The 27,687-nt window shown below is 46.2% G+C and overlaps 1 protein-coding gene across 1 annotated transcript in view; it reads left to right on the top strand.

Moving 5' to 3' along the window:
• SRSF12 (serine and arginine rich splicing factor 12) overlaps positions 1 to 27,687 on the top strand; it is a 91,967-nt gene that overhangs the window by 6,732 nt on the left and 57,548 nt on the right. Inside the window, exons 2-3 of the mRNA XM_030199103.1 lie at positions 20,201 to 20,305; positions 22,364 to 22,467. Coding sequence (XP_030054963.1) covers positions 20,201 to 20,305; positions 22,364 to 22,467 — 209 coding nt within the window. The remainder of the gene's footprint in view (positions 1 to 20,200; positions 20,306 to 22,363; positions 22,468 to 27,687) is intronic.

The raw sequence follows: 27,687 nt of genomic DNA on the forward strand, positions 1-27,687 counted from the left end.
ATAGAACTGCCACCAGCATCCACCCACACCAAGATACTACAGACAGGTTCTGGGTTGGGAGGTGGGTACAGGGGTGAGTGGAGGAGTAGCCTAAGGGTTAGTGCAGCAGACTTTGATCCTGGCAACCTGGATTCGGTTCCTACTGCAGCTCCTTATGACCATTGCCCCGGGTACAAAAAAGCTTAGATTGTGAGCCCTCTAGTGCTGCGTACATCTAGTAGCACTGTAGGAATGATTAGCCTTTTTCTTATTTCTGTTAGTCCATTCTTTCTTATCTGAATTTATTTCAGCACATTTGATATACCACTAGGGCCCGCACATAGGCATAAAGCAGTTAACAAGTCAAAGGGGGAGGGTCTAAACGTTATTGGGGTAAGAGATAGACAAAAGGTAGGTTTTCAAGGCTTGTTAGAAGGCAGGGAGGGAAGGTTGGTGTCTGACATGTAGGAGGAGATTGTTTCACAGTTTGGGGCTCAAGTAGCTAAAGGCAGAGTTATGAGTGGTGGACACGAGTGAGGGGAAGGTGAGAAGTTTAACCATCTCTTTTTTTCTCTCCTGCCGGGCTCCTCCTGCATCAGCCGCCTCAGCTAGGAGGTCTTTTGGCAAGTCAAGGAGGGGTCCCTATTACTCTGAGGCATAGGTACCCCACCTCTTCTTGCCATCCTGTTCAGGCTCAGCCCCAGCGCTCTCATTCTTGTTAACAGCGTGCGCCCAAGGCCCCTGCTGCTCCCCAGTCAAAACAGAGGGCGTGTTTTTGACTAGCATAGCCACAATATATTTTTTTTTTGTTACATTTGTACCCCGCGCTTTCCCACTCATGGCAGGCTTAATGCGGCTTACATGGGGCAATGGAGGGTTAAGTGACTTGCCCAGAGTCACAAGGAGCTGCCTGTGCCTGAAGTGGGAATCGAACTCAGTTCCTCAGTGTCCGTCCCAGATAACTTGCTGGGAGGGGGGGGGGGAGGCTGAAGTTTTTTTTACGAAAGGTGGCCCCTCATGATCTCCAACCAGTGGGTTCTCCAAATAGTCCTTCTCGGATATGCCCTCAGTTGGTATTAGAAAGCTCCAAATTGCCCACCGAGAGCTCATTCCTTCAGCTTTCAGCACAAGCAGATACTTACAGAGGAACTTTCTGTCCTTCTGAAGGCCCATGCAGTTGAGCCTGTTCCACCAGGGGAGGAGGGGCAGGGATTCTATTCCAGTTACTTCATATGAAAAGAAAATGGGGAATGTGTCCCTCCTAGACCTAAGGACCTTGAACAATGGTTTCCCTGGACACCCTTCTTCCCGTGATTCAGGAAAATGATTGGCTATGCTCTCTCAAAGGATACATATACTCACATCCCAATACTTCAAGCTCACCGGAAGTATCTTCGATTTCAGCTGGGAACACATCACTTCCAGTACCGTGTGTTGTCCTTTGACCTCGCATCAGTTCCCAGGATCTTCACAAAATGTCTGGTGATAGTTGCAACGTCGCTACACAGACGGGGAGTCCATGTGTTCCCTTATGTAGATGATTGGCTGATGAAGAGCACCTCGGAGGATGGTGCTCGAGAGTCTGTGCGGAGGGCTATTTGGGTGCTAGACCTACTAGAATTTATTTTAAACTACCCCAAGTCCCACCTTCATCCTACCCAACAATTGGAATTCATAGGAGCCCTGCTTGGCACACAGAGGGTTCAAGCTTACCTTCCAGGACTGAGAGCAGACACTTTAGTCACACTGGCTTCCAAGGTTCAAGCCTCTCAGCAGGTCACAGCTCTGCAGATGTTGGGCCACATAACGTCCACAGTGCATGTCACATCCATGACACGTCTTCACATGAGATTAGCCCGATGGACTCTGGCTTCTCAATGGTATCAAGTTGTGGTAGAAAAAGAACTTGTAAGAATATAAGGCCTGCTGTCTTCAGAGAATACCTGCTACAGGTAAGTATCTTTGCTTTTTTTTTTTATGGGGGCAGTAAATGGCCATGTGCTAAAATTAACAGTTGCATGTGGCTATTTACTGCCTGAGCCCTTATCGCCACCCATTGACTTAGCCAATTCCACCGCGGATGCCTCCCACAGTAGAAAATGGAAAAATATTTTCTACTGCGGGAAACTGCGCCAACCATTTGATCCTCCTGGCCGCCAGCTTCTACGCTGCGGGTCTCCTCCCAATGGACTCCATCTGCGCCTGCTGCCACTCAGCCTTGCCGCTTGGTCGCTTTGGCCCCCGATCTCCACTCGTTGATCTTTGCAGCAACCTGTTGGGGCCACTTTGACAATACCACTCATAGATGGGAGCCTCGTTTCCTCCTCCTACCTTGCTGTTCCCAACTGACGCAGACAGCCGGATTTAACTGCCACAGTTCGTTGGCTTCCACCTTTCAACCAGCTGTTTATCGTTAATTCCAGAGAGTGACCTGATCGCTGCAACAGTTGTCTCGGGGGGCTGGTGTAGATGGCTGGCAAGAGCGGATTTCAACTACTTTCCTTCCATACAACATCATTCTGGTCTGTTAAGTCGATGCCCATCACTTCCTGCCAAAAATCATCTTTCTTCCTGCAAAGTTTTCTCTCGCGGCAAGCTTTTATCATCAATTCAGGATGGGTTACTACAACAGCACCCACTTACGGATTGCTTTGCCGAAAACTGTTTCACCACTCAAACCCAACACTTCACACATCCTATAGTCCTTCAGACCAGCTATTTCACGGACCATTTTGGACTCTGATACCTTTACCCTTTTTCCTTCTTACCTTGTTCCTTCTATCCTATCTGATTGCTACAACTGCCAGGTGGGCGCTAACTGGGGAGTATCGATTTGGCACACGGTAGCCCTACCACTGCTTTATAAAAGGGCCCTTCAGGCAGTACTTTTCCTCAGTGTGTGGTCAAATAGGACCTCCTTTATTCTTTTTCTTCAGGGCGGGTAAGATGCTTTCCCCTCATGAACTTTTTTTCCCCCCCTTCATTCTCATGCATGGGTTTCCTTTTTCATCTCTTGGGGGGTAATTCTGTAAGGAGCTACCTAGTTTTAAGTATCAGAAGCACACAAATGGTGGACTTCTAGTCATTTATGCTGCCTGGATGTCCAACCGGCATCTGAAACTGAACATGGCAAAGACTGAGCTCCTTGTCTTTCCACCCAAACCCTCTTCTCCTCTTCCCCCACTTTCTGTCTCTGTTGACAACGCCCTCATCCTCCCCGTCTCTTCAGCCCGCAATCTCGGAGTCATTTTTGACTCCTCCCTCTTCTTCTCTGCCCATATCCAGCAGACAGCTAAGACCTGTCGCTTCTTCCTCTATAATATTAGCAAAATTCGCCCATTCCTCTCTGAACAGACCACCCGAACTCTCGTCCACTCGCTCGTTACCTCTCGTCTTGACTATTGCAACCTTCTCCTCGCTGGCCTCCCGCTTAGCCTCCTATCCCCCCTTCAATCTGTCCAAAATTCCGCCGCATGTTTTATCTACCGCGTGAACCGATACTCCAAGTCGCTTCACTGGCTCCCGATCCGCTACCATATACAGTTCAAGCTTCTCCTATTGACCTTCAAGTGCACTCAATCTGCAGCCCCCCATTACCTCTCTACCCTCCTCTCCCCATATGTTCCCACCCGTAACCTCCGCTCTCAGGACAAATCACTCCTTTCTGTACCCTTCTCCACCACCGCTAACTCCAGACTCCGCCCCTTCTGCCTCGCATCACCTTATGCCTGGAACAGACTTCCTGAGCCCATACGCCATGCGCCCTCCCTGCCCATTTTCAAGTCCTTACTCAAGGCCCATCTCTTCTCCCTTGCTTTTGGTGCCTAACCACCTTCCCATTCCTGATACCTACACTGACTACATAGTTTTTACCTTTAGATTGTAAGCTCTCCTGAGCAGAGACTGTCCTTCCCCATGTTTAAACTTGTACAGCGCTGCGTAACCCTGGCAGCGCTATAGAAATGCTAAGTAGTAGTAGTAATAAGTGACCAGTAATAGAATACAGACTAGAACAAGAATATACATTCTCCAAGGACAAGCAGGCTGTATTATTCTCACAGTTGGGTCGGCGATCTGCGCCGGCCCGAGAACCGGCATTCCAAATAGCAAAAAAGGTTTGCTGGAGCCTTCTAGTGCGTCCTACTGCGCATGCGTCGAGTGCCTTCCCGCCTGTCGCGCTCAGTTACTTTTTGTCCGCGTGAGGAGCAGCAGCTAATTTTCCTGGTTCTGCTTCGTCGCCCAGGAGAGCTTTTTTGCGACTTTTTTCACCTTATTTCTCTTTATTTTGTTTTAAAAAAAACCCCTCTCCCTTATAGGTCTTAGGTTCTTGGACCCGCGTTCAAGTTTTCTTTTATTTTAGTCGCAGCCGTCAGGCCTGCTCGGACGGGGTTTTTTTCCTTTTTTTTTGGTGCACTTTTATTTAGCCCCATTAAGTTTTTTTTGATTTGGCTAGGGCAGTCTTCCCTTCCATGTCATCGAAGACTCTCATTGGCTTCAAGTGTTGTTCTTGATGCTGCCGGACCATCTCAGGTACTGATACCCATTCGTGGTATATTCAGTTCCTGGGGCCCCGACCTAGCCCAGCTTGTTGTGCCCTTTGTCTTCGTATGAAGAAAAGGACTCAACTAGCTTGAGAAGCCCAGAGAGAAAAACTTTGGGGGGCTTGGTCTGGTGCTTCAGTGTCGACTTCGGTTCCAAGGGACGCGTCGACGGGAGTGGAGGTAGGCATGGCTCCTGAGGGGCCACGACACACTGGTATAGAGGCATCAAGTGTGTCTCCACCTGCCTTGATGCTTCCTGCTATGCAGGTCCCCTGGGATCGTCCATCGTCGGACCCGACCCCGAGACGATGTGGGGATTCGACATCGGCACCGAGGAGCCTCGGTGAGGTGCATTGAGCAAAGACTAAGAAGCACCTACATCGTTCTCTCTCGATGTATGGTGCCAGGAGCTCTGGGGCGCCAAGGGAATCAGCACCAGAGAAGCATCAACACCGGGAGGACTGCACCCCCTTCATACAGGTAGTGCTGACGCATCGGTCTCTCAGCAGCCTGGTTCCTGCTCCCGAGCCCCAGGCGACTCTGTCACAGATTGCTCCACCTGCCCCGCAGCCTTCTCTGATGGCGGCTCTCAACGAGCACATTCGGGCCTTGCTTCTGGAAGGACTGCTGCGTCAGTCTGCATCAGCGTCAGGTGCTTGTGCCTACCTTGCTGCCTACCTTGCTGTGTCTGGCCCTCCATCCACAGTGAGGTCCCCGAGCTCGGTGCTGCTTGTGGCTCCAGTATCGGCTGCCACCCAGGTCGACTCCCCATCGATGTCGATGGAGAAAGCTTCGCCGCAGTCTGTTGCGGGGTCGGCCTCTCAACATCACCATCGAGACCACGGGTCTTCGGTGTCGAGTTAGGTCCATTCTCGGAAGTACTCTCCGACACCAAGGAGGAGCGCTCGTGGGAGTCAGAGGAAGATCCCAGGTACTTCTCAGATGAGTCTTTTGGGATTCTCTCTGAACCTTCCCCTCCACCTGAGACTGTCTCCTCCTGAGAGCCTCTCCTCATCTTTTGTACGGGAAATGTCTCAGGCCATTCCATTCCCTGTAGACATGGAGATGCTCGAGGTCCTGGACTACACCTCTCCACCTAAGGAGGCAGTGACAGCTCCTTTCCATAAGGTACTCAGGGAAGTCCTTGTGCGAAACTGGGAGTCCCCTCTGGCCCCATGATCCCTAAGAAGATAGATCCTCGGTATCGGATCCATGGTGAATCAGGTCTCGATTACCCCACAAATCCATGGTAGTGGACTCTGCCCTCAAAGGAGCAATAGTTCTAGAGACTGTACTTCGGTGCCCCCAGGCAGAGAAGCTAGGACCTTGGACTCTTTTGGGAGTAAAATGTATCAGGCCTGTATGCTTGCTGCCCATATACAATCATACCAGCTCTTCACGAGCATACATTTGTGGAACTCGGTGCGGCAGCTGTCTAGTTTGGTCGATGCCCTCCCTCTGGAGCAGGCCGAACCTTTTCGCCAGCTGGTCAGACAGCAGAAGGCATGTCATAAATTTCTGGCCAGAGGCACATACGACACTTTTGATATAGCATCCAGGATCTCTGCTCAAGGTATAGCAATGCACAGACTCTCTCATGGCTACGTGTTTCTGACCTGGATCATTCGTGCCAGCAGAGGATAACGGATGTTCGTTGCCAGGGGATAATATTTTCAGAGAGAAGGTAGAAGATCTGGTTGACCAGGTCAAGAAGCACACAGATGCTATGGCTTCTCTCTTCCACCGGGCGCCTTCTGCTACCACCTCCTTTTTTGGTGGGTCATGGAGTGCTTCCTATTCCTTTTCCAGGCGTAGGTACACTTCGGCGTCTCGCCAGCCTACTCAGGCTCACAGTGTGCGCCCAAGGCCCCTACTGCTCCCCAGCAAAAGCAAAGTACAGGCTTTTGACTGGCTCCAGGGAAGCATAGCCACAGTAAAAGTGTCTGTGCCGGACAACTTGCCAGTCGGGGGGGGGGGGGGGGGAGAGTTAATGTTTTTTCACCCAAGGTGGCCTCTCATAACCCCCAACCAGTGGGTTCTTCAGATAGTCTGGTTAGGATACACTTTCAGTCTGGAGTCTAAACTTCCAATTGCCCACCGGGAGCTCATTCGTTCAGCTCCCAGCACAGGCAGGTACTTGCAGAGGAACTCTCCGCCCTTCTGAAGGCCCATGCAGTCAAACCCGTTCCACCAGGGGAAGAAGGGCTGGGATTCTATTCCAGGTACTTCCTTGTGCAGAAGAAAACAGGGGAGGGATGCGTCCCATCCTAGACCTAAGGGCCCTGAACAAATTCCTAGTCTGAGATGGTTTCCCTGGGCACCCTTCTTCCCATGATTCAGGAAAACGATTGACTATGCTCTCTGGACTTAAAGGACGCTTACACTCATATCCCAATACTTCCAGCTTACAGGAAGTATCTTCGATTTCGGCTGGGAACGCAGCACTTTCAGTACCGTGTACTGCCCTTTGACCTAGCGTCTGCGCCCAGAATATTCACAAAATGCCTAGCAGTGGTTGCGGAGTCGCTACGCAGGCTGGGAGTGCATGTGTTTCCTTATCTTGATGATTGGCTGGTGAAGAGCACCTTGGAGGACGGTGCTTGGGAATCCATGAGGAAGACTGTTCAAGTTCTGGAAGTGTTAGGGTTTGTAATAAATTACCCCAAGTCTCGTCTCACTCTGGTTCAGAAATTGTTATTCATTGGAGCATTGCTCGACACGAGAACAGTTTGAGCCTATCTCCCCGAGATCCGGACAGACAACCTTCTGTCCCTGGTGTCCATGGTTTGAGGATCTCAGCAAGTCACAGCTCGGCAGATGTTGAGACTTGGGACACATGGCACGTCAGTACATGAGATCTGCTCAATGGACCCTAGCTTCTTAGTAGTGTCAAGCCACAGGGAACCTGGAAGATGTCATCCATGTGTCCACCGACTTTGACCATTCCCTCCATTGGTGGACAATTCTATCCAATTTGACCATGGGATGCCCATTTCAAATTCCTTGACCACAGAAAGTGCTAACGACGGATGCATCTCTTCTGGGGTTGGGGGCTCGTAGATGGGCTTCACACTCAGGGAGCCCGGTCCCCCCCCAGGAAATAGGTTTTCAGATCAATCTCCTGGAGCTTCAAGCGATTTGGAACGTTCTAAAGGCTTCCAGAGATCGGCTGTACAAGCAAATTATCCTAATTCAAACAGACAATCAGGTTGCGATGTACTACACCAACAGGCAGGGGGGCACCGGTTCTCGCCCTCTGTGTCAGGAAGCTGTCTAGATGTGGCTTTGGGCGCACCGTCATGGCATGTTTCTCCAAGCCACTTGTCTGGCCGACAGGTTGAGCAAAGTAATGCAGCCTCACGAGTGGTCACTGAATATGGGGGTAGACCACAAGATCTTCCGAGCGTGGATCTTTTCACCACTCATATCAATCACAAGGTCCCTCAGTTCTGTGCCAGGCTTCAGGCTCATGACAGACTAGCGTCAGATGTCTTTCTCCAACATTGGGGAACAGGCCTTCTATATGCGTATCCTCCCATACCTCTGGCGGGGAAGACTTTGCTGAAACTCAATCAAGACCGCGGAACCATGATCCTGATTGCACCATCCTGGCCACGTCAGATTTGGTTCTTTCTTCTGGAATTGTCCTCCGAAGAACCGTGGAGATTGGAGTGTTTTCTGACCCTCATCACTCAGAACGAGGGGTCGCTTCTACATTCCAGTCTCAGGCTCTCATGGCCTGGATGTTGAGAGCATAGAATTTGCTTCCTTGTGTCTTTCGGAGGGTGTCTCCTGAGTCTTGCTTGCTTCCAGGAAAGATTCCACTAAGAGGTGTATTCTTTTAAATGGAGGAGGTTTGCTGTCTGGTGTGACAGCAAGGCTGTAGACCCTCTTTCTTGTCCTACACAAATCCTGCTTAAATACCTTCTACACTTATCGGAGTCTGGTCTCAAGACCAACTCCGTAAGTGTTCACCTTAGTGCAATTAGTGCTTATCAATGTGTAGAAGGTAAGCCTATCTCTGGACAGCCTTTAGTTCACTTAATGAGTGCTTTGCTTTTATCAAAGCCTCCTATCAAACCTCTGCCAGTGTCATGGGATCTCAACGTTGTTCTCACCCAGCTGATGAAAGCTCTTTTCGAGCCACTGAATTCCTGCCACGTGAAGTATTTGACCTGGAAAGTCATCATCTTGGTGGCTGTTACTTGTGAGCTTCAGGCCCTAGTAGTGGATGCATCTTATACTAAATTTCATCACAACAGAGTAGTCCTCCGCACACACCCTAAGTTCCTGCCGAAGATGGTGTCGGAGCTCCATCTGAACCAGTCGATTGTCTTGCCAACATTTTTTCTCCATCCTCATGCGACCCTGGCAAAAGTAGCTTGCACACCTTGGACTGCAAGAGAGCATTGGCCTTTTACATGGAGCGGACAAAGCCCTTCAGATAGTCCGCCTAGTTGTTTTGTTTCTTTTGATCCCAACAGGAGGGGAGTCGCCTTCGGAAAACGCACAATCTCCAATTGGCTAGCAGATTGCATGTCCTTTGCTTATGCCCAAGCTGGGCAGGACTCTGGAGGGCCATGTCATGGTCTCATAATGTCAGAGCCATGGCTGCATCGGTGGCTCATTTAAAGTCAGCCCTCCATTGAAGAGATTTTGCAAAGCTGCAACGTGGTCTTCAGTCCACACATTCACAATCACACTACTGCCTTGAGCAGGATACCGATGTTGACAGTTTGGGCAGTTGGTGTTGCAGAATCTGTTTGGGGTTGAGAATCCAATTCACCCCCCCCAGGCCCTTTTTGTTCTGTTCCAGGCTACACACTCAGCAAGTTGTATATAGTTTCAGGTTAATCTTTGTTACGTCCTCGCCGTTGCGAGGTCCAATTGACCAATGTTGGTTGTTTTGGATGAGCCTGGATGCTAGGGATACCCCAACTGTGAGAATAATGCAGCCTGCTTATCCTCTGAGAAAGTGAAGATACCTGTAGCAGGTATTTATTCTCTGAGGAAAGCAGGCTGATTATTCTCACAAAACCGCCCTTTGTAGTTGTCTTCTCTTTCTGGGTTTTTTTTTTTTTTTAAACTCGTGAGGAGCGCAGCTGCTTGACGGTTGGGAAGGCACTCTGCGCATGCGCAGTTGGACGCACGGTGCACTAGAAGGCTCCAGCAAACTTTTTTGCTATTTGGAATGCTGGTTCCCTGGCTGGCACAGATCGCCGACCCAACTTTGAGAATAATCAGCCTACTGTCCTCTGAGAATACCTGCTACAGGTAAGAATCTTTGCTTTATTCGATGTTTGTACTTGTCAGTGGGTGTACACATGGGTGAAATTTGAGTGGTGAATGGACAGAGCATCCATGACCTTGCATAAATTACATAAGTTCATGCATGCATCCAGGTGTGGGCGCTTGAACAAGCTGTAGAGCTGGTGTGAGTAGATATACATGCATTCTCTGCCATTCATACTCAGTAAAAAGTGGACATCTACTTTTCTTTATAGAAAAGGCTTAAAATGTGCTCTCTTATAATTATCCCCTTAGTGCAGTTGTTCTCAACGCAGTACTCAAGGCACACCGTCAGTCAGGTTTTCGGGATACCCACAATGAATATGCATGAGAGAGATTTGCATACAATGGATGAAGTGCATGTAGATTTATTTCATGCATATTCATTGGGGATATCCTGAAAACCTGACTGGCTAAGTGTGTCATGAGTTCTGGGTTGAGAACACCTGCCTTAGTGTCTTCCTAGTCAAGTTTTTATAATTGTTTTTTGTTTTTTTTTGTTTTGTTTTTTACAATTGCCAGGTCTTTGTGGTGTTTGGGGACTTGGCTGGGACATGCTTTCAAAATCAAGACATTTGATTTTTTTTTCTCTATCATATGTGTGAGAAAAAGCAGCACTCCTCACCCCCAAAGAAAAGAGGCTGTATTAAAATAAACAATGCAGGTGGTATGGCAAGATCTTTTTCTGCATGGATGCTCACAGTTGGTCCTTGCAATGCCAATGTCCAGTTAATGAAGCTTCAAAGTGCGCCTGTCCAAACCTCCCTAAAGAGAGGAGTGTTGAACCTTCTTAATAAACTCAGAGGAGCTAGGACCAGGTTAACAATGCAGCTCGTGTGATCAAGGATGAGGTGGCTCTTATTTTGGCATTTCCAGTCTTTAAAGAGGAACTGGACAGGAGAATCAAGTAGTGGCTTGCCCAGTGTCTTGCTCAATTCAGTGCTTCAATGACTGTGATACAGGAAGAGGTCATGCTGATCTTCAAGACCCATACATTGTCTGGAGGATTTCCATTGATTGTCAAGGCATGAAAGGGTGTCAGAATTAATATATGAGTTCATTGGGAGAGGAAGTTTCACCAAGGTGGTGATCAGTATCAAGGAAGCCTGGACCCTAGAAATCAAAAGGTATCTTCTCTGAGGTGTTAACACTGCTAGTGAGGTACATACTTGGATATCTCCAGTGGAGCAATTCTGATGTGGAGCTGTTCTAGGGTTCATATTATTGATCAAGAGATTTCTGAAGAAGAAATCTTCACCGGTTTCCCCCACAGAACCCTCGTTACAGAAGGAAGAGAAAGTCCCTTCAGAAGATTTTGTATTTTTTGATCACCAAGAAAATGGGATTCCATCTCATGTTAGACCTAAGGGCCCTTTAACAAATTCCTGGTGTGAGAAAAGCACAAAATTGGTTTCTGTGGACATCTGAAATTCCCTTACTTCCTAAAGGAGAACTGGTTATATTCTCTTGACTTATTTGATAATGTACACATTTTTATTATATTTTGATATGTTGTGAACTGCTTTGAGCATGACATTAAGGAAGGTGGTATACAAATATAACAAATTATGCCCACATCAACATCCAAATCGCAGGAAGTTTCATATTCTTAATAGGGAAACAACTTTACCTGTATTATGTTTTTTCTTTTTGGCCTAGTGTTATGTATATTCATTAAATGCTTAGCTATGGTGATGTGCACCTACACAGACTGGGAATCCACGTGATTTCCTATGTAGACAGTTGACTGTTAGCTCATATCAGGAAGCAGTTGGAGTCAGTGCGGATCATCGTAAATTACCGAAAATTCCATACAAGTCTGTATAAGAGTTTATATTCAAAAGATTGTTAAAGCATGTTCCTTTACAGGCATAATAAAATAAGAATAAAAGTCCTTTGGAATTCAGTTGTGGTCTTCCTGCAGCCTTGTCAGTGACAGAGCCCCACAGTTTGTGTGCACTAGTCTGGCTTCAGGATTAACCAAAACCAGATTCAAAGGGTTTTAAAGTGAAACTTGGCCTACCTGAATTAAGCTTCTGCTGCCTGCACATCTGTGGTGAAGGCAAATGCTGCAGGCTGCTTTTATCTTTCCTGGGCCTGCCTTCCTGGCCTGACTGCTCATCTTTTATCTGGTTGCCTGAACCACACCCTCACTGCTTTCCCTTGACTAAGCCATCCATGCCCTTCTGCTCTGTACTACGGTATTTAATGTGGTTCTGTGAGGGAGTATTAAGAGGAGCCAGTAAATTTCTATAAACTCCACACACCCTTTCTACATTTATATTTAAAGTGGTATCTGATGATAGGTTGAAACCTTCTGCTCAGTGTGTAGCAGCGGCTAAGAAAGCAAATAGAATGGAAAACAAAAATGAGTGTTTGTGCCTTTGTATCGCTCCATGGTGCAATCGCACCTCAAATATTGTGTGCAATTCTGGTCCACTACATCTCAAAAAAACATATAGCGGAATTAGAAAAGGTACATTGAAGGGTGACAAAAAAGATAAAGGGGATGGGATGACTTCCTTTGAGGAAAGGCTAAAGTGGCTAGGGTTCTTCAGCTTGGAGAAGAAACAGCTAAGGGGGAGATATGATAGAGGTCTATAACATGCTAAGTGGAATGGGTAGAGGTGAACTGCTTGTGTACTCTTATACTAGGACTAGGAGGCACCCAATGAAGCTATTAACATAGTAACATAGTAGATGATGGCAGAAAAAGACCTGCACGGTCCATCCAGTCTGCTCAACAAGATAAACTCATATATGTGCCACTTTTTGTGTAAACCTTACTTTGATTTGTACCTGTCTTTTTCAGGGCACAGACCGTATAAGTCTGCCCAGCACTATCCCCGCTTCCCAACCACATTTAAAACAAACCAAGAAAAATATTTCTTCACTCAATGTGTATTTACATTTTGGAATTTGTTGTCAGAGAATGTGGTAAAAGCAGTTAGCTTAGCAGGGTTTTTAAATGGTTTGGATAATTTCCTAAAAGAAAAGTCCATAAGCCATTATTAAGATGGATTTGGGAAAGTCCACAGCTTATTTCTAGGTTAAGGAGCATAAAGTCTGTTTTACTGTTCTGGGATCTTGCCAAGTACTTGTGACCTGGATTGGTCACTGTTGGAAACAGGATACTGGGCTTGATGGACCTTTGATATGTCCCAGTATGGCTTACGTTCTTACGTAATAGTCTTTTCATAATTTTTCCCCGCTACACGCCCATCTTTTAAAAGGTAAAAAAGCTTTGGCCTTTTATTTGAAGAGGACTAAGGCCCTTAGAAAGTCCACCCAGCTTTCTTTTGATCCCAGTAAACCTGGGGTTCTTGTGGCCAAGTGTGCACAGTCTAATAGGCTAGTAAACTGTCTCTCTTCCATAGCATCCCACAGATCAATCCAGAGATGAGTGGGTTATGTCCCCCTACCAGCAGGTGGAGATAGAGAGAACTTCAGAGTCTTAGTATATGTAGACCTGTGCAGCCAGCTTACTCTCAGTATTGTCAATACCAAAGCAGCTGAAGAAGAAAAACAATCCAATATTAAATTCCACTCCTGCCTCCAGAGAACCCTTGCAGGCTCCTCCTCTACCGCAGTAGCGGGAGGGAAAGCACCTAAGTGCAATCCTGAAAGTACTCCATCCACTATAGTTTATCGTTGGCTTCCCAGTGGTCCCTGAGAAAAGGACAGACCCTCGAGAGTTATGCCCCCTGAAAATCAGGGAAATTATGTAAACAAACAACAGTAAAGGGCGGGCCTCTGGATTGATCTGTTGGGCCTAATGGAAAGAAAATTATCAGGTAATAACTAATTTTTCCTTATGCTCAAGAAGGCGTAAACCTGGATGGTCATTTTAAGGCTCACTGTCAATGCCATGTCACTATTGCTAGCTCACTTAATGCTGTCCTTCATGGAGATCTGCAGAGCTGCATTATGGACTTCAGTCCAAGCATTCACATAACATCATTAGGAAAATAATTCTGTCAAGACAGTAAAGCAGTCTGTGAAATCTGTTTTAGATTTGAAGTCAGGCTCCATCTCCCCCAGGGCTTGTTTTCATTTTTTCTATTTTCCTTTAGTCAAGGATAAAGGCCTGTTGCCTTCAAAAACGTTTTATTTGCCCACTGACAGTCTTTCTCCATGGACAAGCAGGCATAATAATCTCACATATGGGTGATGACATCCACAGAGCCTGGTGCAGACGCTGCCAATTGTACTGTTACTTTAAATCTTTTGAGACAGTACACCTACCGCGCATGTGCGGGTGCCTTCATGCCCAATGGTTGAGCGTGGGACCAGCAGTCTGTCGTTATCTGTGGAGCGGAGAAGTTGCTTTTTTAATCTCTCTTCAACATGTCAAACTTTTGTCTTTTTGGTGCCTTCCCTTTTTTGGGCTGTTTTCTCTTTATAGACGTCTTCTTTTTTTTTTTCTGTGTTGTCCAAATTATACATTCTTTTTTCAATTATTTTGTATTTTTCCATTTTTGGCCTTTTGGGGCCTCTTATCCCTTCTTTTGCCTGAAGCATCGACCATTTTCTGGTACACAACTAAATGAGCTCCCCGGGCTATAGAGTCTTTTGACCTCGCATTGGCTGTTCTTCCTCCGGGTCAGTGAGGGTGTGCTGAGTGGCTTTAAGAAGTGTACTTGGTGCAGTAGGACTATTTCAGGCACAGACCCCCATAATTGGTGTGTTCAGTGCTTGGGTCCAGAGCACTGAAACATACAGTGTAGCCTCTGCACATGCAATCGAAGGACCCTTAAAGCCCGCAGAGTCCATCGTGAAAAACTTTTTGGTTCTGCATCTACATCGAGTATGACAGGGGATTTGGTACTCGATGCAGAATCCGTGTTGACAGATGCAACATCAAGGAGGTCTGACATCAGACTTGGTACCACATACGCATAAGGGCTCTTCTTCTTCGTCTGTGCTGTGTGCATCGAGAAACCTGCAGTTTAAAAAGCCTAAGAAGCATCGCCATCGTTCTTCCTCCAGGCACACTGCCCATACCTCCCCTACATCGACATCCTCTGCACGGAAAGTGTCCATGCCATAGTGACCGCTCTCCTCTGCAACCTAATTATTCCTTATTGACAGCCTTCAAGGTCTTAAAGATCTCCTGTGCCTGCACAGGCTGCATCCACACCACTTTCTCAGCCTGTATTGGCGCCTACTCTTCATGAGGAAATCTGGGCTATGCTCAAGGAGGAGCTTTTGGGGCTATTGCATTCGTAGTCTATACAGGCTTACAGGTGCTTGTGTCAGCCTCAGCCCACCCTGTCGATACATCGGAAAGAGTCGTGAAAGCTGTCCTGCACGCCAGCTCAGCATCAACCATCTGGGTCGGCATGAACCTAACTCGTGCATCAGCATTGGCCGATGAACTTTCTCCAACTTAAGAGACTCGCCTGTCTCGATGCAGAGCTGAAGCTCTAGTCAATAATCTCTTAGCTGTGGAATCCTATGGAATTTCATTTGATCCTTCTCTGCAAACTGAGATGCAGTCTCCTCCAGAAAGTACATTCTTTCCTGGCTTTGTCCGTGAGATGGCTTAAGCCATACCTTTCAAATTAGAAATGGAGGAAGAACCTCCTTTCAGAATTTTTTGAGGTTCTAGATTATGGCTTTCTTAGAGAAGGAATCACTATGCCACATCCATACAATTATGAAAAATACTCTACTCCACAACTGGGAGACTCTACTACTACTACTTATCATTTCTATAGCGCTACTAGACGTACGCAGCGCTGTACACTTGAACATGAAGAGACAGTCCCTGCTCGACAGAGCTTACAATCTAATTAGGACAGACAAACAGGACAAACAAGAGATAAGGGAATATTAAAGTGAGGATGATAAAATAAGGGTTCTGAACAAGGGTTAGGAGTTAAAAGCAACATCAAATAGGTGGGCTTTTAGCTTAGATTTGAAGACGGCCAGAGATGGAGCTTGACGTACCGGCTCAGGAAGTCTATTCCAGGCATAAGGTGCAGCAAGATAAAAGGAATGGAGTCTGGAGTTAGCAGTGGAGGAGAAGGGTGCAGATAAGAGAGATTTACCCAGTGAACGGAGTTCCCGGGGAGGAATGTAGGGAGACAAAGTTTGGGGACAAAGTTGAGGAAGTGGCCGACCTAAAAGACTATCCAAGCCACAAACCTCTTCTGCTATTTATAGAATATTTGCAGGAGGTTATTGATGCTCCAACAACTAAAGGTCTAAGCATCATTACGCTCCTGCTCCTCACTACTCCCCAACACTCGCATCCAAGGCAGCAGTGGGGTCAAAAATCCAAAACACCCTCCATCTAAACAGCCTAATTTTTGACTCCTTCCTAGGCTCTGATGCTCAAAATTTGCTGATATATACTGAGTGCATATCTATATCTATCCGCAGTTGAAATTACTGATTTTGACACAGCAATCAGTGCTCAAAGGAAACTGCATGCAAATGAGATGTGCGGAAATTCTGCAAATGGTTCGATAGGGAAAGTGCATTGCATGGAATGCTCATTGTAATACATCTGCATGGGATTCTCTGTAGCTGCTACCGCGAACAGTAAAAGTGACGCAGAATCACTTTGTGCATTAGACACTAAATAATGTGCGTGCTAGACTGACTACAGCCGGTCTATATCAAGTGTTGCAAGCACAGTAAGCTTTACGCATTAGGGCCCTAGAGAGCATTGCCATCATACAGTTGTCTGTGCCAAGCGACCTACCAGTCAGAGGGGAGGCTCATTCTCTTTCAACAGAGGTGGCCTTTCATTACTTCTGACCATTCAGCATGGCTATACTGTGCGTTGGAAAAGACCACCTTCCAACCATCTACCAAGAGAGCCTCGTTTCTATTCCCTCCAAATGAAACAACTTTGAGAGGAGCTCTCTTCTCTCCTCCAGCGGAATGCAATAGAACCAGTTCAGGGCCGAGGGCTCTATTCCAGATAATTTCTTATTTCAAAAAAGATGAGGGGGGGGGGGGAGTGCGTCCAATTATCGATCTGTGAGACTTAAGCAAGTTTCTACTGAAATAAACATTTTTGGCTTGGCTTTGGCTCGAGTCTTCACACAGTGTCTGATAGTAGTAGCTGCAACACTTCACACATGGGGCATATATGTCTTCCCCTATCTGAACGAGTAGTTAATCAAGGCACACTCCTGGGAGTTGGCACACAACTCCATTCTATCTGCTATAAAGCTCCTAGAATTCCTCAGGTTTCTGATCAATTATCCAAAATCACATCTTCAAGTTGTTCAGAACCTAATTCATTGGAGCTCTTCTGGACATTACTTGGGGCCGAGCTTGCTTTCTTCAACCAAGAGCAAAGTACATACCGAGACTTTCCACTTAGATGCTCAAATCTACTCAAGTATCTGCTCGTCATATGCTTTGCCTACTCAGTCAAACAGTCCATGTAATGCCATTGGCTCGTCTCCACTTCCAAATTCCTCAGTGGACAATCTCATCACAGGATTCCTCTCAGCTCAAATTTGAGTGACTCCACAGCTAAGCCACTGTCCACAGTGGTGGATGGTGTCCCAGAATCTAACCCAGGGTCTTCAGTTACAACCCCCTCCACATCGCAAGAACCTAACCACAGATGCATCCATGGTAGGTTGGACTCTCATCTCGACGGACTCCACACACACGGTTCCTGGTCCCCACAGGAGAAAAGATATATCAATCTCCTCAAATTTCGGGCAATCTGGAATGTTCTCACGACTTTTCAAGATCACACTCTGTCAGGTAATACTCATTTGCACAGACAACCAGGTTGCAATGCATTTCCTGAACAAACAAGAGGGAACAGGTTCTTACCACTTCTGTCCACAAACCATGCAGATATGGACTTAGGCAGTTTCTCGAACATTTTCTAAGAGCTGTTTACCTAGCCGGCAAACGGAATGTAGCAGCCAAATTGAGCAGAGTCCATGAGCCTCACGAATGGTCCTTCAACACCTCTGTAGTTCATTGAATCTTCCAGCAGGGGTGGACCCCAGTGATAGGTCATTTCTCAGAACAAGCAGTTCCCCACTTTTGTTCTAGAATATATGCTCCCAGCCATACAGCCCCAGATGCCTTCTTGTTCCACAGGGGAATGGACCTTCTATACACTTTTCCCCCCGCTACGTGTCATCAATTTGTATTCATCCTTTATTCGATTCATGAAAGATTTGTTTCACATCAAACCTCCTATCAAACCACCTTCAGTGGCGTGGGATTTCAGTGTCATCTTAACAGCTCTCATGAAACCTCCATTTGAACAATTTCATTCCTGTTCTCTAAAGTTCCTTGCATATAAGGTGGTGTTCTTAATAGCTCTTACTTCTGCCAGAAGAGTTGGCCCTTGTGGCAGATCCACCTTACATCAGGTTCTACCACAACTCTGATTCTCCCCAAATTCCTTCATAAAATGGTATCTGAGTTCCATCTCAATCAGTTCATTGTACTATCTGCCTTCTTTCCTAAGCCACACTATAATCCTGGAGAAGCAGCACTGCATACCTTAGGTTGCAAGTCTGCTCTAGCATATTATCTGGAGTGTACAAAACCTCAGAGGAGGTCCTATGAGCTTTTTGTATCCTTCAATCCTAACAGATTACAGATAACCACCCCCAAATTTACTATATGTACTTGGCTGGCAGGCTGTATCTCCTACATGTATACTCAGGCTGGGCTGATCCTTCAGGGCCAGGTCATGACTCTCAGTGTTAAGAGCCATGGCGGCTTCAGAGCCCATATCCACTGTGCCTCCATTGAAAAATTTTGTAAGGCAGCTACGTGGTCTTCTTTCCACACCTTCACTGCTCATTACTGTCTGGAGCAGCATTCTAGGTGGGATAGTCGGTTTGGACAAACAGTCCTGTAGAATCTTTTTAGTATTTAAAAGCCATTTCTGCACTCTGGCCCTTTTTTTCCCACCAGACTCACTATCAACTAAGTTGCAGAATTATGAGCTTTGTGCCTAATACCAAGGAGCTGTCTACCCTACACTAGGTCTCCTTCCCTAATTTTGTATTCACAGATCTATCAGCTGGCTGCCTTGTCTTGCATCCTTGACCTGAATTTGTTTGCTTAATTTTATGTAAGCCACATAGATCTGAGTTCTCAACTCGGATGATGTGGAGTATAAGGCCAGTAAAGTAATTTATGTTGTGAGCCTGGTAGCTAGTGAGAATATTATGCCTGCTTTTCCTCAGAGTAAGCTAAGTTACTTACCTGTAGCAGGTGTTCTCCAAGGACAGCAGGCATATATTCTCACATCCCTCCCGCCTCCCCTGGGAGTTGTCTTCTTAGCTTTAGTACTGTACTGCTGGTCCTGTACACGAGAGTCATGCGGGAAGGCATCCGCACATGTGCAGTAAGGGCACTGTCTCAAAGATTTAAAGTGATAGTGCAATTGGCAGTGTCTGCACTGGTCTCCGTGGATGACATTACCCATATGTGATATGTCTGCTGTCCTCTGAGAACATCTGCTACAGGTAAGTAACTTAGCTTTTTCTGTTTGTCCCCTTTTTTTTATGTTAGACAACCTGTAGCTAGGGAGTTCCATTTGTGGGGACATCTCATTGTGTGTTCTCGAGGACAGAGGTTGCCCATTCTTGTGTATAGCAAGAGTTTTCAACCCAGTTCTCTGGACACACTAACCAGTCAGATTCTTAGGCTATCCACAGTTTAATATCCATGACATAAAATCGCATGCAAATCTGTCATGCATATGCATTGTGAGAATCCTGAAACCCTTACTGGCTTGGTGTTCCCTGTGGAGTGGTTTAAGAACCCTTTGCTATAGCATCGTGGTGGGTAACCTTGTTTTTTGAGGGCCGCTACCCAGTCAGATTTTCCCCAATGAATATTCTTGAGGTCTATTTGCATACAGTGGAGACAATATGTGTAAATTGATCTCATGCATATTCATTGGGGAAATCCTGGTTGGGTTGCAGTCTTCAAGGACCGAGGTTGCCCGCCCCTGATATAGCAGGTGTTCTCTATGGACAGCGTGATAGAATTCCTCGCATAACCCTCCTACCTACTCTTGGAGTTGTATTCCATATACAGCTATATAAAGAACTGAAGTGGCCTAACGCAGAAAGGTACATCTGGTTAGCATTGCTCAAAAGCTCAACTTAGAGTTCCATTACTTTCCCTGCGTTGGGCCCTGTCAGATGATGTCCCATTTGTGAGGAATTCTATCCTGCTGTCCATAGAGAATGTCAGCTACAGGTAAGTATCTTAATGTACACACAGCACCTATAATCTAAAGTTTGTTTCCTTTTTTTACTTTAAGGATACAAAACAAGTTTATACTCTTTGAGTTAACAGATTTGCCTAAGCAGATTGTTGCTGCTTGCAAGACAGCTATATTCTTATTTCTTTGCCTTATCTCTAAAACACTTCAGGCCTGAGGAATTGCGCCGTGAGTTTGGTCGATATGGCCCAATAGTTGATGTATACATTCCACTTGACTTCTACACTCGCCATCCAAGAGGATTTGCTTATATACAATATCCTTTGTTTCTCTGTATTTCTATTCAGGAGCATTTGTTGCAACTGTGTGCTAATATCATTTATTTATTTCTTTGTCTCAGAAAATGTAAAGCAGTCCACAGTAACTGGCAAGCGCCCCAAAGTTTGAATGATCCTGTTAGATAGAGTCCAAGCGTAACCCAAGCAGGCAAGCCAAAAGACCACTTAAAGTTCAAGCATCAAGGAATAAAGAGGGAGGGTGGAAACAGATAAAAAGAAAGCTGGAAGAGGGGAAGTCTTTTTCAAGCAAAAGACAAGGCCAACGCCAAGTTGAGGCTTCGGCTTTCCTACATTTACTCAGAGTTCCAAAGTCAGAGCCAAGCCAGGTCTGATTTGGTTGATTCTGCTGCTCTTGACCAGTTCATCTTGCAAGCCCCAAAGAGTAAAGGTTCAAGATCAAGTGAAATTGAGGTAACTGACAAAGTCTCCTATTTGTATCCTATTATTATCGAACCTTGTTGTATTGTTTTATTTTAGTTTCACCCAGGAATTTATTGGGTTTCTTGGTGGGGGGAGGGGTTCCCTTCACAGTAATGTAATTCATTGCTGATTTAGTTTTGGGTAAATGTGTTCTGCATAAACTAATCAACTAAACTGAATAAGCTTCAATGTTTACAATAAATCTGAAAGCTAGTATTTTCCTAGTACTGCTGCTTTGCTTTTTTTTGTTTTTTTTTTGTGCATGTTCATTTATCACCACTATCAACCAGTTTGTATGGAATGCCTTATGGAAAAGCAAAATTGAAATATCCCTGATGTTAAATTTTAGTATTAAACCTCAGATTTCAAAATTAAAAATTTGAGCTCTGTAATTGGGTTTGGCACATATTTGAAGAAGGCTGCTTTTTTTTCCTTAGCGTTCAAGCTCCAGAGAAATCTATTAGTTCTTTAAAAACAGAACAAATTTGTCCAGTGGATTTTCTTTCTGCTTTTGATATTTTGTAGCTTAAAATTCTGCCTAGATTATAATGTGCTCAATTCTCACTTTCATTCCCTGCTACATACCTTCCTGCCACTTATGAAGGTCCAAGGCTTCTCATTATGCTAGTATTTATAAAAGGCTTGGTAAACGTGAAGCCTATAGCACAGCCAGAGAAATGTATATTTGTCATAGAAAAGAATATTTCATAAAGGAAAATGCTTAGAAAAGACTATCACTAGTGAGTTTATAAACAATGCTACATACAAACATAAGGTGCAATTTTCAACTTAAGATGGCACCATTTTGTATAGTTGCTGATTGGAGATCATTCTGAATTTTTTTTTTTTTTTTTTTTGTAAAGGGAGATGATTTTGCATGCTAGAGAGGCAAGCATTAGTCCTCCCTCATGCATTTGTCCAAACAAGAAGTTAGATGGGGGTTGTGTGATTTAAATTGGTTGTAAATGCAAGTGGGTGAAAGTGCTGCTGTATAACACATTTTGAAGGATTGCCAAGAATGTCACCATGAAATTTCTGCATGCTACCATCTACATAGGAATCAATAGAGATTAAGACAGAGTACACCCTTCTAAAATTGCTAATTTACATTTAAAAACACACGTATATTATTAATTTGGATTTTGCTTACACCTTTTTCAGTAGTAGCCCAAGGTGAGTTACATTTAGGTACACTGGGCATTGCCCTGTCCCTGGAGGACACGCAAATCTAATTTTGTAACTGAGGGCATGGAGGGTTAAGTGACATACACAAGTTGACGAGTAGCAGTGGGATTTAAACTAGGCACTCCTGGTTGTCAAGCCTGGTGCGCTAACTACTAAGCTGCTACTGCATATATGTCTACTCTTAAACCATGCCTGAATTTTCTAAAATTTACTGCATAACATTATCCTCAGTTGATTGAACAAACAAGTTTTCTGTTTGACTATATCCATTGTAACATTTGCATTGTGTAAGAAAATGATATAGGCATTTTGAAGGGAAAACTCTTTTGATCACAATTTATATACAAATTTTTGAAAATTAGGTTGTATCTCATATGTTTCATTGTGTACTTTGTACAATGATATTCAAAGTCTCCTTAACAGCAAATCATATTTGAAGATGTTCGTGATGCTGAAGATGCCCTGTATAACCTCAATCGAAAGTGGGTTTGTGGCCGTCAGATTGAAATACAGTTTGCCCAAGGTGACCGAAAAAGTAAGTATATTGTGAGAGTTTGAGATCTATTGTAAGTGCAAAGGGAACACTGTTCATTTTCCCTTTTTGTTGGCATCAGCATAAGCATGCTTCTTCTCAAATCCATGTGTTGCCAGTGAAGGCAGCTGCAAATCATAAACATCCAATATAGATTAGAAAGGGATGATGGGATTCTTGCATAACATATTGAGTACATGCTCTCCTTCAGTTTGCTTTTTCCACTTCATTCAACTTCTTCATCCTGCTAGACCAGTAACATAGTGGAGGAGTGGCCTAGTGGTTAGGGTGGTGGACTTTGGTCCTGAGGAACTGAGTTTGATTCCCACCTCAGGCACAGGCAGCTCCTTGTGACTCTGGGCAAGTCACTTAACCCTCAATTGCCCCATGTAAGTCGCATTGAGCCTGCCATGAGTGGGAAAGTGCGGGGTACAAATGTAACAAAAAAAAAATGACAGCATATAAAGATGTATATGGTTCATCTAGTCTGCCTAATAATGTGATTAGAGTTGTACCTGCCGCACTGGGCATGTTGTAGCCCTCTATGCTTTAGTTAGGGTTGTACCTGTTGCTCATTGCAGGTTATAAGAATATAAGACTTGCTATATTGGGTCAAACTAAAGGTCCCTCTTGTCCAGCATCCTGTTTCCAGCAGTGGCCAATCCAAGTCACAAGTACCTGCAGAATCACCAAAAGTAACAAGATTCGATGCTACTTATCCCTAGAGATAAGTGATTTCCCCAGGTCTACATTAATAATTTATTGATTTTTCTTTCAGAAATTTATCCATACCCTTTTTAAACCCAGGTACGCTAACTGCTTTTACAACATCATCCAGCAACAAGTTCCAGAGCTTAACTATGCACTAAATAAAACAAATCGAAAAATATTTTTCAAATGTACTACCCTGTAATTTCATGGTGTTCCCTAGTCTTTATACTTTTCCAAAAAGTAAACAATTGATTGGGTCCATTCCACTCAGGATTTTATAGACTTCTATCAGTCTCCCCTCAGCTGTCTCGTTTCCAAACTGAAAAGCCCCAACCTCCCTAGTCTTTCCTCATATATCTGTTCTCTTTAATTTTGGTTACCCTTCTCTGTACCTTTTCCAATTCAGTTATCTTTTTTGGGATGTGGCAACTAGAATTGCAGATAGTATTCAAGGTGTGATTGCACCATGGAACGATGCAGGCATTTTAAAAACTTTCTGTTCTAATAATTCCTAACATACTCTTTGTGTTTTTTGGCAGCAGCCGCACACTGTAGTCTTCTTCATGGGTAGGTGTTACACAATTGTTCCAGGGATATGCACCACAAAAGCATGCACTAATAAATATCATATACTTTTGTGGGATATGTATCCAGGTGTTCCTGGAGATAGAGAATAGGTGGAGCTGCTTACCCCTGGATTCTATATATGGCACTGAAATATCAGCATGAATCCAAAGTGTGCATGCAACTATTTTGGATAATGAACTATCAAGTATGAATTCCTTAGTGTCCCTCTGGACCGGCCCAGGATTGGAAAGATGAGTTGTGCACGCCTTCCAGCAGGTGGAGACTGAGAAAATTCTGACTCTAGAGAACCAATAAGAGCCCTGGCCATTTGACCCTAGCCTTAGTATTTTCCCAGTATTTACTCAGCCTCCAGCAGGTAGGACGTGAGCCCATTAGTCTCTCTCTCTATTTCTTTCATTCTCTTATCCTATATAATAAAAAGCACCTCCAACGTTCTGAAGCTGAGAAAGTGAGGCCTTGAAGCATTCATGCTCTCTGTAAGGCTGTATCTATCTCCTGAATTGATGTCAGCGTGCTTCCGGATTCGTCACAAACAGCACTGACCAACCACAGGTGGGAGGGCGGGCGCATGGCGGCGATTGGGTCTATTGTTCAGTGGGCGTGCACGCTGAGCTGTGCACGGCAGCGGAGGTTGGCGGAGGGGCAGAGATAAAAAAATAAAACTGTTGCCACAATTCAGCAGACGAGAACAGGCCAAGGGGGAGGACGGGTGTTTCAATACTGCAGCCTGAATAGCGGTTTGGGGGAGGGGAGCCGGCGTTGCCACAATTTAGTAGACGAGAACAGGCCAAGGGGGAGAGCACGAGTTGTTCAATACTGTACTTTGGGGGTGGGGGGGGGGGGGGGTGGGGAGCCGGGAAGAAAGACTGAAATGCCACCTACAATCCTTAAACCTCCAACAGCCTGGAAATCGGGAGCTAAGTAGTAACCATAGAGCAGACTGACGCGTCAGCTGTTTTTGTGTAGGGATGTGGTGGCTCTTAAAAGAGCCTTTTGGTTCTGTGTACATGGAGTATAATGCTTTCTAAGCCCTCTCACCACGAATACGACGGGCTAGCTGGATATTTTTAGGCATGATGGTTGACTCTCTTGGCGTGGATAGCGCACAGATTGGTATCCTCGAAGAGGAGCCCCACCAGGTAAGCCTTGCTAGCCTCCTGCAGGGCCATGACAGCCGAGCTCTGGAAGCGCAAGTCAGTGTTCCTGGAACTGGGAGGCAGTGAGGGAGGGGGCCGACTCTGGAACGGGGAGGAGAGGAGGGGGGCCCCCCTGGCACACTCTCTCACAGACACACTCGCACCCAGTCTCACTCTCTCTCTGTCACACACACACTCGCACATTCACTCTCTCTATCACACACAGTCACTCTCACACACTCCAAGGAAAACCTTGCTAGTGCCCGTTTCATTTCTTTCAGAAACGGGCATTTTTTACTAGTTTAAAATAAAAAATAATATTCCTTCTGTGCCTGGGGAGTCTAATTTAGAGGCTTGGCAGATATTTATTTTCCTTTCCAGCCTCTGGGGTATTAAATTCGGGTGTCCCTGGGTCCCTCCCCCCTTCCTCTCCATCTCCCTTTTCTTATTGGGAAGGGCTACCCTTTTCGTTAAAAGGTGTATTGCCTTTGGGAGAGGCAGCCACACTTCTTTAAAAAAAAAAAAAAAAGCCTTTCTCTCCCTAGAGCGCTAACGAGCAGGCAGCTCCGTTCGGCTCTATTTATTTATTTTTTTCTGGTTTTTTGCTTCTCAGCTGTTTTCTTAAAAAAAAAAAAAAAAGAATAGTGCCCCAAGGCCTGAACAAGCAGGTTACTTCAGGCTATACTTCTCCTTTTCCCTCACGTTTTCTGCAGCGCCGGCAGCTTAAAAAAAAAAAGGGCGTGAAGCGTGTCTTTTGAATGCAGGGAGAGCTCCGCTATGGCGGAGAAACTAAAGCGCTGCATTGTCAGCGCCGGGGAGTAGGCGCTCTCGGTTCCTGCAAGTTTTGTGTGGCGCTAGACGTCTCTTCAGTGCCTTCGTTGGCGTCAGCGATCCCGCCTGTTTCTTCTTCCCGGTCAGTCGCGTCTGCTTCTCCGCCCTCCGTTTCAGGGTTGCCAGGTGGAAAAATTTTTTCCAGCCCACTGGAGCCCAAAAAACAGCCCAAAAACCGCCCAAACACAAACCCCGCCCCTGACACCCCCACCCCCGCGTCATCACCCCCGCCCCCGCCGTCATAAACCCCGCCCCCGCCGTCACCGGCCCCGCCTCCCACGTCACCGACCCCGCCTCCCACGTCACTGGCCCCGCCTCCCCGTCATCGGCCCCGCCTCTTACGTCATCTGCCCCGCCTCCCCGTCATCGGCCCCGCCTCCCACGTCATCGGCCCCGCCTCCCACGTCATCGGCCCCGCCTCCCACGTCACTAACCCCGCCCAAAACGTCATTAACCCCACCCAAAAACGTCACTAACCCCGCCCCCCCGCGGCCGAAAAAACCGCCCGAAGCACAAAAACCAGCCCAAAAAACCGCAACCCGCCGCGGGCAAAAATTTCCCGCGGCGGGTCGCGGAAAACCGCCCAATTGGGCGGTAAAACCGCCCACCTGGCAACACTGCTCCGTTTCTGCTTCAGATCTTCCGGGTTCCTCGAATTTGACGTGGAAGGCCGCCATCTTGCCTGCAGCTGCAGGTTCTTCAGCGCTGGAACTCTCCTCTAATACTCAGCCTTCGGGAGGGCAGAAGGAAGCAGAGGCTGTGTGTCTGGGGCAGTCTGGAGGGACTCAGGAGTTGGGGGGGGGGGGGTTTCCCCCTGAGTTCGTCCTCCAGATGTACCAGGCGTTTTTGATGAAGAACTCTGTTTTTGGGGCAGAAGTTGCAGGGGAGTCCTCCAGGTCTTTTCCTTCTTCTAAAAGACCTAGATGCTGGGATTCTCAAGTGGATTCTTTGTTTAACCAGGATCAGGATGTGCCCTTCCTGGAAGAGGAGGAAGGTGTAGCACAGGAGTTCTTGGAAGACCAAGGTCTTATGGATCCAGCTACAGATCCGTTTCCCCAGAGAGAAGATCCTTCTGTGGCTAGGATATTTCGTAAGGAGGACTTGCAGGAGTTCATCTCCTTGGTTTCCTCCACTCTGCATTTTGAGGAACATCCAAACCCGTCTCCCGAGGTTCGCAAGGTAAGAGGCACCAGATTTTCAGGGAGAACGCTCCCCATGCATCAAGACATTTGGGACATTATTAAGGCACAGTGGGATGTTCCCGATTCCACTTTTCGTCCAGCCGGGTCGATGACCCGCCTTTACCCAGTGCCAGATGTGGACAAGGCTCTTAAGGTACCGGTGGTCGATGCTGTAGTATCAGCGGTTACCAAGCGTAATACGGTTCCCGTGGACGGGGGGACAGCCCTTCAGGATGTCCAGGACAGGAGGTTGGATTCTCTACTTAAGAATAGTTTTGATGTCTCCTCTTTGGCTGTACAGGTGGCTATTTGTGGTTCCCTGGTGGCCAGAGCCTGCTTTCGCTGGGCAGAAAGAGTCCTCGATAGATCCTCGGATGATCTTTCTGCTATAGATGTAGAGGTGGCCAAGATTGAGACGGGATCTGCCTTCTTGGCAGATGCCTTGTATGATCTGTTGAAAACATCCTCCAAGTCCTTGGCGTTGGGAGTTGTGGCTCGCCATTCCATTTGGTTGCGAGGTTGGTCGGCGGATGCTGCCTCCAAATCTAAGCTAAGTTTCCCTTCAGGGGTTCTTTGTTGTTTGGAGAAGAGTTGGATAAATTAGTGCATTCTTTGGGGGATACGAAGGTTCCTCGTCTCCCAGAAGATAGACCTCGCCCGTCTAGTCAGGGTGTTTTGTTTGGTTGTAGTCAGGCGAGGGATTTCCATAGGTTTCACACCGGTCCGGGGGGGGGGGGGGGGGGGGGGGGCTCAGGCTCAGAGGTCTCGGTTTTTTA

Source organism: Microcaecilia unicolor, chromosome 3 (assembly GCF_901765095.1).
Source record: "Microcaecilia unicolor chromosome 3, aMicUni1.1, whole genome shotgun sequence".
NCBI classification, from domain to species: Eukaryota; Metazoa; Chordata; class Amphibia; order Gymnophiona; family Siphonopidae; genus Microcaecilia; species Microcaecilia unicolor.